The following is a 9,962-nucleotide window of genomic DNA, read 5'->3' on the forward strand; positions in this document are numbered from 1 at the left end:
CTCCTCTCCCCCGTTCTTTAGTGAAGCAACATCAGGCCTGGACAGTCCCCATGTGCCCTTCTCCTCTCCCCAGCTGGTGATTACCGTTGGGGATTGGGAAGATGATGTGGTCATCGGTGAGGCCCAGGGCTTTGGCAAAGCTAATGAAGTTTTCCTTCAGCTCATGGGTCAGCTCCTTGGTCCTCCCTGTGGCCAAGATGGCTGGTGAGTGGCTGGCGAAAGCTCCATGAATATTGTGGAACCCTTGAATGATGCCTCAGACCCCTCCCTCCTGAGGGGTCTGTGGAAAGACCTCTCTCCTGCCTCTCAGGGCTCAGAGTGAAGGGGACCTTGGGGGCTGGGTGTCGTGGGCCTCTTCTCCCCCAGCACGAACAAGAGCCAGGTCCCAGGGGGTAAGACCCACCATAGAGGGTGACCATAAAGAGCTCCTGGTTTTTGTAAGCTTTCTTGAAGAAAATCATGGCAACCTGGTTGTAGTCTGTGGCCACCACTCGTACAGTGTAACTCTGGATTCCAGGGTAACCTGCATGGGGGACAGTGAGGGATCAGCCCTCCCGGCAGAGGGAGCTGTTGGTTCCTCCCCTGGCACCACAGGATGGTGTCTGTGTGGAGGGGCAGGGAGGTCCTTGCCCGTGGAGACCTACTGCACTCAGGACTCACGCTCAATGTTGCCCAGGTTGAATTGGCCTGGCTGGAAACTTGGGAGGAAAGTTGTGATCCAGTGGTCACAGCGCTGGATCCTGTGGAAGCAAGAGATGGGTGGGTAAGAGGGTGACACCCCACCCTGCCACAGCAGGAGGCCCGCACGCCACCCCTCAGATGGGCCTCTCTCTTCCCCGCTGAGCCCATCCCTGCCTGTCCCTGCCTACTCTGCCCTGAGCCACCTGAGCTGCTCAGACTCTCCCTCTGCATCTACTGTCTTCCTTCTTCGAGGCTGTTTCCCCTTGGTGGCCTTCCCTCCATACTGTCCCCTTCACCCGCAGCATTTGTCTCCTAATTTTTTAAAAAATTTTTAAATGTTCATTAATTTTTGAGACAGAGAGAGAGAGAGAGAGAGAGAGCCTGAGTGGGAGACGGGGGAGAGAGAGAGGGAGACACAGAATGCAAACCAGGCTCCAGGCTGTGAACTGTCAGCACAGAGCCCTACACAGGGCTCAAACTCAAAACTGTGAGATCACAACCTGAGACAGAGTCAGAGGCTTACCCGACTGAGCCACCCAGGGGTCCCCTATGCCCTATGCCTATCTTATGGCTTCCTGCTATAACCTCTCCTGTGGGAATCAACAGAGGCTCCAGTCTGCTGGATGCCAAAGACTCCCTTAGCTGCTGGGCCAACCCTGACCTCTCACCTGCATCCCATCTGGTCCCCTGGGAACCCAGAGCTGATCCCCCACACCTGCCCTTCTTCTGCTCCTTCCATGACAGATGCTCTAGCCCCATCCCCAAGTGCCAGAGACAGAAGCCCAGGGGCGCTGCATAATCCTTGGCTCTCCTCTCTAGGTCCTAATCTGCCCCTGCTCTGGTCATCTCCCACCTATGACTGATCAGCCTCCTGGGCTGCACACCATCATTCCTCTCTCTGCTACAGGCACACCTGCTCTTCACCAGTACCTGAGGCTCCTGCCAGGGTGGCCACCTCTCCACCCTCCAGACTGCTCATCAGCTCCTGCTCAGGGTGGCCATGAGATGGCTTGCTATTTCTTGAAGAAGTGGCTCTCTCTGACTCAGTCCAGCAGCCCTGCCATAAAGGTCCCAGGTCTCCTGACGCAAGTTGGTTTCTCAAGGCCCAGCCCACAGACCACCTCCCTGGAATCCCTGGACAAAGCTCAAGGTGGGATTCCAGACTGGATCCACTGACCCTCCTCCCATTCTAGGACACTCCGAGCTCTCTTTGTCTTGTCACTGATGACCGCTTTTGTCCAACCCCAGTACTGTTTTGTGTCTGTGCTGGAATGACCAAGAAATGTTGATTTAGTAAATGAAAGAAGGAATAAATACAGGGATCCAGTACCCAGCGGTAGGATGAATTATCATCTTTCAGCTATGGTCAGCCCTCGGCTATGACATCAGTCTGCCTCTTGGACCCCCACGGCAGCCCTCTGGGCCCCCCATGTTCCCCTAGGAGGTGATGGATCTCACCAGGGCAGGACAAAGGTGACATTGTAGCTGTTGTCTTCGTTCAGCTCATAGGTGATGGTGTACATCTTCAATTGGCTGTGTTTTTCTTTATGAATTTCCTTCCCTGCCAGTCCTAAGACGTACCATTTCCCCTGGAACTACAATGGGGGCTGATGATAGGCAGAGCCAGGAGCAGCCCCAGGGGGCCCTCCTGCTCCATCCCTGCAGGCACCTCTAGGCAGCCTGGGCCTCAACCAGAAGCCCCTCTAACTGGGCTGCTGGGACCCAGACTGGCCACACAGGCTGGGCTGATGAGCCTGGCAGGAGCTGGAGACCATCAGGCCAAGCGGGAGCCCTGAGTGTGTCAGGGACAGGGTGACACTTGGCAAGTGGTCAGCTGGCATCCCTGAGCCTCAGTTTCCTCATCATGTAGAGGGCCTGAAGATGTTCCCACCTTGCAAGGACTGCAGGGATTATGGAAGAGAGTGTAGACCAGGGGAGTCTGCTCAGCTGACCCTCTTGTCAGCAAGGTTGCGTGGGGATGGGGGCATGGGGTGTGCCTTCCATCAGGGCACCCGAGAGCAGATGGAGCTAAAGCCTGAGCCCATCCTGCCTCTCCTCCCCTCTGTTTACACTCTTCCCAGGGCCTCCATGCACCTAGCCCTCCCAGGCCCCTTACCAGCTCATTTTGGAAGTCAGGCTGCAGAGGGACCCTGTGCAGAGGTGGGGTTGGGATCAGGTTTGGGGTGGAATCCTGGGCCTGGGTCTGCAGGGTCCCTAGCAGGACAAGGCCCAGCCACAGGAGACCTAGGGCCATGACTTCAGGGCTGAGGAAGCTGGCACCACTCCAGATATTCCCTGAAAGAGGAGATGAATGAAGAGCCTTCTGGGGGATGCTATTTATGGTCTCTGTGGCCAATGGCTCACCCCAGGGTGGAGCGACTTATCCTTTGCCAAATCCTGGAAGGGTGAGACAATTGCCAGCAACTCGTGCTGAAGATCATGGCAAGCTCTCTGCTCTTTCCCCCAGGTCAGGATTATGCAAGATGAGGGGCCGTAAGTTCTGGGAGGTGAGAGGGTGCATTCCCCATATCTCCACATCTCTGGCGGGGACTCTCTTCACAGTCTCTTCCCCCTGGTTATCACTGTGTGTGGTCATGGGTCTCTGATCTGGACCAGCTGTCATCTCTGACCTCTAGGAGCCTCTCAGCTGGGGCCTAGGTGCCTGGTGGATTAAGTGTGGTAGGGCCCCCTTCCTGCACCTGATGAAAACAGAGAATGCCTCGCATCAACAGAGCCCATGCTGCTTGTGGTTCTCCAAAGGGAAGGGAAGGGAAGGGTAGGGAATGGGAGATAGTTGAAAGAGGACATTCCTGGTAGGGTAGGACAGAGTGTGCCCTGTGCTGCTCATGGAGCCCAGATCCTGGCCCTCCCAGGTACCCACCCCAGGCCCTGGCACCCTTCCCCTCCCCTCCCCAGAGAAGGCTTGCTGGGGAGTGCTCCTGATGAGGGAGCATAAGGCAAGCTGAGGGCAGACCACATGCTAGCATGCTCCCCGAGCCAGAGGTGGGATCTGTGTGACATTCCTCAGGCACTCCTGGCTGCCCAAGAGCAAAGGAAAGGAAAGAAAACAAAGAGTTAAGTGATAGAAATCACAGTCTGCCATCAGTTTACCTATACCCTAGAAAATTAGGAGGAAAAGGTGATCTTATCAATAGCCTAATCTCTAGCATCCTATACCCAGTTTCCTGGAGCCCAAATATCACCTACCTCCATAGTGATATGGGGAACAAAGGCAAGAAGGAAAAGTCAGACGGCATTAAATTTCATTATGACCTGCAGCCCATTGACAAATACTTGAAGTGCATATAGAGTATAACATTTCTCCAGGAATTCCCTACAGTCTGAATGTTAATGCTTTGCTAGAGGAGAAAACAACCTTAGCTTGACAACAGCTAGACCTTCAGTAATGTGGGAGTCTACTTGAGCATATAAAAAAATCCCTTTAGAAAATTCCTCTTGACTTTATCTCCCCCAACGCCATGGTATATAACCAGTCACTCTTCACAACCCCGGTGCAGCTCTTTCTGCCCAAAAGTCCTGTCCCTGTGAATTAACAAAATCATCTTTTTTGCACCAAAGATGTCTCTAGAATTCATTCTTGGTTGTGAGCTCTGAACCCCACCATTCCAAAGCCCCATCATTCCCATCTTGAGTCAGCCCCTCCCCTCATCCATGCCCCATTGGCAGGGTGGACCCAGACCTCAGCTGGCCCCTCAGGAACTTGGCCCCTCCTGTGGGCCCAGTGGTCAGAAACCTGAAGCTGGGCATGCCAGCCACAAATGAGACAGCTTGACATAGCAGAGCTCTGAGGCTACGGTCTCAGCTTCATCCTGGTGGGGGACAATGGGGGACATGCATCCTCACTGTGTGAAAAGGGGTCAGGGGCTGGGGCCCAAGGGGGGCTCTCTACCCTGCTGCTCTGTACACTGAGTAATTTGGGTCACAGTGAATGCAAGGACTCAGCCTCATTCTTGAGAGATCACGGATACCGTATGCTCTCTCTGGCCAGTCTTGTGGTGTGGAGTCCAGGGGCCTAGGCCTGGGCCCCCAGAAGTGTTCCTGCCATGGCTGATCCCAGCTTTGTCCTGGAGGGAAGTAGTTTCTTCATGGAGGCTTGGCTGTCCGTGGGAGGCAGTGATGGGTCCCAGCCCTCTGGTAGTGTCTCCTAGATGTCACCACATGGGCCAGGGCTGACAGAATGCCTGACCTGAGGCTGTCCTGAGGCCTCACTGGCTGCAGATGAGACTCCTGGAGACCTCACGGGCTTTCCACCTGCTACACGGGAACCAGCTCCCCTAGCCTGGGCTTTGGGTGGTGGGCCCTGAGAGAGAGACTCTGGGTGAAGAGGGAGCATAAGGCAAGCTGAAGGCAATGTACAAGCTAGAACCTCCCCCCTCCCCACAAAAAGGTGGGATACGTGTGATATTCCTCTGGCTGCCCAAGAACAAAGGAAAGGAAAGAAAATAAATGGTTAATGATAGTGATCACAGTCATGCAGGACATGAGTCTCCATCAGTTTACAAATATCTTAGTAAATTATAAGAAAAAGGCAATCTTATCAATAGTCTAGTCTCCAGAAGCCTATAGACTCAGTTTCCTGGAGCCCCTATTAAGACCCTAACCTCCATGGTGATGTGGGGAAGAAAGGCAAGAAAGAAATGGCAGATAAAATTAAATTTCTGATACCCTGCAGACCAGTGACAAATCCTTGAGGCACATACCAAGTACAACAATGTCTCCAGGAACCCCTACCATTCCTAATATTAATGCCTTACTAGAGGTAAAACAACCTTAGCTTGACCATAGCAAGGCCTCAGGTAGATTAGGAGTCCTCTTTAACATATCAAAGTCTTTCTGGAGGCCTCCCTTCCTTTTGACTTTACTTCCCCAAACTTCCTAGTATATAACCAGTCACTCTTCACAACACCAATGCAACTCTTTCTGCCCACAGGTCCTGTCCCCGCGATTTAATGAAATCACTTTTTTTGCATCAAAGATGTCTTCAAGAATTCTTTCTTGGCTGTCAGCTCTATAATATGCGCCCCCCCACCCCAACCCAGCCTCATCATTTGGCGCCTATATGGGGTTGTGAGTCTTTTCATCTGGACTCTGAGCTTCAGTGCAAATGTGGTGAGTGTTTCTCTTTTCTTCCTTTACTCATATTTCAGAGGCTTTTCAAGGAGTCTGGTCTTATTAGAACACTTTCTTGGCTATTGCTCAGGCTGTACTCCTGTAGCCTGTGGCTACTCTGTGGGGAGGAGAAAGCCTGCCTTTTGGCTGGAAGTGAGTCCCCAGGCAGGAATGGTAAAAATACCCAGAAACTTGTGCCCTCTCTTTCTTCCTGTCCTTATATATTGTTGTCTGTCGTGGGCATGGAACAGACATCTATATGACTAGCATGGATTCCAATCTTTAGAATATGGCAGAAATTTCCTCCTCATCGGTCTAACGTGATCCCCTTCACATCTAGTCACTTATGGCTGTGGGACCTCTTCTGTTGCTGGTGAAACCAGTACCTGATTGAATTAAAATGTTCCCCAGCCGGGAACCATTTCCTAGGAAGTTGGAATGTAAAGACTGTATGTGTTGGAATGTCACTTGGATCATGATGGGTTTCTGTCTTCACTGTTTTGGGTCAATGTCTTCTGCTAACTACTACTTAAATTACAAAATTGGGCAATTCCTGCTTGTAAAACTTTCCCAGTATTTTCTATGGGTTAAACATTGTGTTTTCTTCAGCCTTCTCAGCAAAGCAAAGTAGGTCCATCTGCCTGCACATATTTGTAGCCTAGGATACCATGGGAAATCGGAGGGATGCCAGCATCCCTCCCACAGAGGCCCTTAGGGGCTGGTTGGTGATCATAGCAATTTTGTTTGGAGTTCGCCTTGGGTCACTTTGACACCTCAGGGACCTCTGATATATCCTGCGTGTGGGACACCACCTGGGAGTTGGGGGGGGGGGGATTTTCATGGTAATGGACTTTCTCTACTTTTCTCTCTCTAGGAGGAGGATGGGACCTTCTTCTCAGTCCCCAAGGACTCTCCTTTGGGATGCCTTTTCAACCTGCTAGAAACAATTTGGATTGCAAAATTTAGGAAAGAGGTGATGTCATGTAACACTGCGTGGCCTTAGTAAGTTCTAGCAGTTAGATCTCTTCTGCAGGAAACAGGGTCTATGGATGGAGGCACCCTAGGTCCAGGCCTTCACAGCTCTAAGTGAGGACCTGGGCCAAAAGGCCTGTTGCAGAATGTATTTGCTCTAATGTGTTTGGCTAGTAAACTCCCTCCTGACATAGCGGATGTCCTAACAGACCTCTTCCTGATGGAACACAGTTGCTAGAGGAAACATAGGTCAAAGGGGATGCTGACTCTTTCTCTCTGTTCCTCCTCCTAATAGATGTGGTGACCTCTCCCTCATTCATTTCTTGTGTTAATGGCTTTAATTGGAGCCAACTGTGGGTAGTCTACCTTGGCACATGGACTTTAAAGAATATTCCCAAACTCCATTTGTTTCAGGGAAATTCCCTGTCTTCTCTAGCCTGACATAGACTCCTTATTTCCACTTTGGTGGAAAACAAACAAACAAACAAACATGGGGTCTCCTCTTTCCCGGTGACAAGGTTTAGAACCAGGAATCCTCTCTGCCTTCTGGAACTTCCATTCTTCTGCCTGCTTCTCCCCCTCCTCCTGTTTCTGCATCATCTCCATGCAACCTACATAACTGGCTTCTATACCATCCTCCACCCTCGATGTCAAGGAGTGATGAGCACCCCCTTGAATCGCCCACTTCAGATTCCCCCATTGGTGTCCCAGGTAAAATTTGACAATGGGGAACAAATTGATCATCCTTTAAGTGAATGCAGGTGGAATGTGTTTGGTGTTTAAGCTTATTTAAGTTTGTTGGTTTAACTATGACAGACATGTATTTGGAGTTTTCAGCATTAAATATGAAACTTTTATTCTATCAAGGTTTCCTAAAGGTCAAAGAAGCTCATGTTGTCTCTGTTGCAATTTGTTAGCAAAAAGATGACTTAAAATATGGTTAATTTTGTGTATCTCAAAGTTTTCACAGATAATTCTTAAGATAGCTTTCAAAGTATTTCATAATCTGAAACATGGATAAATGGGATTGAATTTATTGCATATCTATGTCTTTTCCAAATAGATTGATTACTGAAGCATTGATTACTGAATATAGGTTTGTGCTTTTGACTCCTTATTGCAGAGAAACTAAGAAAATCTGGGTCTATTGGAAAACATGGTTTGTGATTCATTGACTCATGAATTTGCCATCTAAAGAATTCTGGTGTAGGGGCGCCTGGGTGGCGCAGTCGGTTAAGCGTCCGACTTCAGCCAGGTCACGATCTCGTGGTCCTTGAGTTCGAGCCCCGCGTCAGGCTCTGGGCTGATGGCTCGGAGCCTGGAGCCTGTTTCCGATTCTGTGTCTCCCTCTCTCTCTGCCCCTCCCCCGTTCATGCTTTGTCTCTCTCTGTCCCAAAAATAAATAAAAAACGTTGAAAAAAAAATTAAAAAAAAAAAAAAATAAAGAATTCTGGTGTAACAGTTTATGATTGGTTACTAAGTTTTTATTAGAGACTAAGTTTTCTAAGAGTTAAAATTCTGCTAAGTGTACTTAAAATGGATGGAAATAAGGAAAGCAACTCTGTATGTAGGAAAGTGGGAGATATATAAGAAAGATAAAGAATGGAAATACATTTTTTTGTTGTTGAGGGTACAAGAAAGTAATTTTGTCCCAAATAAGACTGGTTGTTTCAAGAAGAATGGTTTGGGCCAAAATTTGAAGGCAAAGGAAAGTTGTAGAAGGTTCATGAAAAGAATCTTTGGAAAGGAATTAAAAAAAAATTTTTTTAAATTTTATTTTATTTTTGAGACAGAGAGAGACAGAGCATGAGCAGGGGAGGGGCAGAGAGAGAGTGAGACACAGAATCTGAAACAGGCTCCAGGCTCTGAGCTGTCAGCACAGAGCCTGACGCGGGGCTCAAACTCAACGAACTGCGAGATCATGACCTGAGCTGAAGTCGGACGCTGAACCGACTGAGCCACCCAGGCGCCCCTGGAGAGGAATTTTATGCGTGGTCAGGATGGACTAAGGTTGAGATGAATGGATTTTATTTTTTTATTAAAAATTTTTTTTAAATGTTTATTTATATTTGAGAGAGAAAGCACAAGCAGGGGAGGGGCAGAGAGAAAGGGAGACACGGAATCCAAAACAGGCTCCAGGCTCTGAGCTATCAGCACAGAGCCTGATGCGGGGCTCAAACTCACAAACTGTAAGATCATGACCTGAGCTGAAGTTGGATGCTTAACCAACTGAGCCACCCAGCTGCCCAGAGGTGAATGGATTTTAAAAGTACATGGGCCTAAGGTTGAAATGCTCCTTTTCTCTGTTTTCAAAAGACAAAGTTTTCTGGCATTGTTGATCTGCTCTTGATAAGAAAATGTAAACAAATGTTTTTTTCTCTTTGTCTACCGGGAAGACGAAAGCTTTAGGTTTCCTCTTGATCAAGTCTTTGATTACTTAAGGTTAAAACTTCTTAATGGTAAAGGAGCTAGGTTTTGCTAACAACTATACAGTGCTACATATTTGCCTTTGGAATCTCTTATTGCCATCTTGGTTAAATAAATAAAGTTTTAAGATTTGTAATGATCTGTAATCCTATTTAGAATGTGCTGTATAACTTTCTAAGGTTTTAACAAACTTTCCCAAGATTTTGACCAATTAGACCTTTTTATTTGGTATGCTAACTTACTTGGAAAAGCACTGTCAAATAATGGTAAACCTTAGTTGTATTGCATGACTAAATGCTGTAACTGCTCAAATATATATACAGTTCCTAAAGTTTTAATGTTTTGGTATAAGGTCCTCCCTTGATATTCTGATTATTGAAGTGTTATGGGTTACAGAAATAACTGTTTCCTTGTCAATCGCATCATCATGAACTCTCATCAGATCTTTAACAATGTCCATTTCTGAGATCTTGTCATTTTTAATTGTTCTTGTTCTCCCACAAAACGTATTTCATCTTCAAGGAGATTCATAAAAAGGGCTTTTAGGAGAAATACAGGTATTCGACATCTTAAAGATTAAGCTAAAACGGGAAAGAATTTCCAGAACTAAAAAGCTTCGTTCAAACTGAACAAGCAATAGGAACATGGCACTAAATAAACTGAGGAAGATTATAGTTTTTGTGACTCTTGTTTGAAATATTGCTGGTTCTGTGATGTTTCCTCTTCTGGATCAAGGGAATTTGCTCTTAAGA

General features: G+C 48.1%; 1 protein-coding gene across 1 annotated transcript; it reads right to left on the reverse strand.

Annotated features, from left to right (window-relative positions):
- LOC131491272 (neutrophil gelatinase-associated lipocalin-like) lies at window positions 1-2,967 on the reverse strand. The gene is made up of 5 exons (XM_058693977.1): window positions 2,798-2,967; window positions 2,140-2,276; window positions 661-740; window positions 404-523; window positions 1-186 (listed from the first exon to the last, which is right to left on the reverse strand). The coding sequence occupies exons 1-5, from the start codon at window positions 2,933-2,935 to the stop codon at window positions 32-34; spliced, it is 630 nt and encodes a 209-aa protein (XP_058549960.1). The 5' UTR covers window positions 2,936-2,967; the 3' UTR covers window positions 1-31.
- Window positions 2,968-9,962: the final 6,995 nt, after the last annotated feature.

Source organism: Neofelis nebulosa, chromosome 12, assembly GCF_028018385.1.
Source record: "Neofelis nebulosa isolate mNeoNeb1 chromosome 12, mNeoNeb1.pri, whole genome shotgun sequence".
NCBI lineage: Eukaryota > Metazoa > Chordata > Mammalia > Carnivora > Felidae > Neofelis > Neofelis nebulosa.

Bases quoted from the DNA above. Each gene is read 5' to 3' on its own strand.
- LOC131491272 (XM_058693977.1), bottom strand. From the start codon at position 2,935: ATGGCCCTAGGTCTCCTGTGGCTGGGCCTTGTCCTGCTAGGGACCCTG. The intron at 741-2,139 runs GTGAGATCCATC...TTGCTTCCACAG, and splicing joins GTCACCTTTGTCCTGCCCTG to GATCCAGCGCTGTGACCACT. The intron at 524-660 runs GTGAGTCCTGAG...TCCCCCATGCAG, and splicing joins CAACCTGGGCAACATTGAGC to GTTACCCTGGAATCCAGAGT.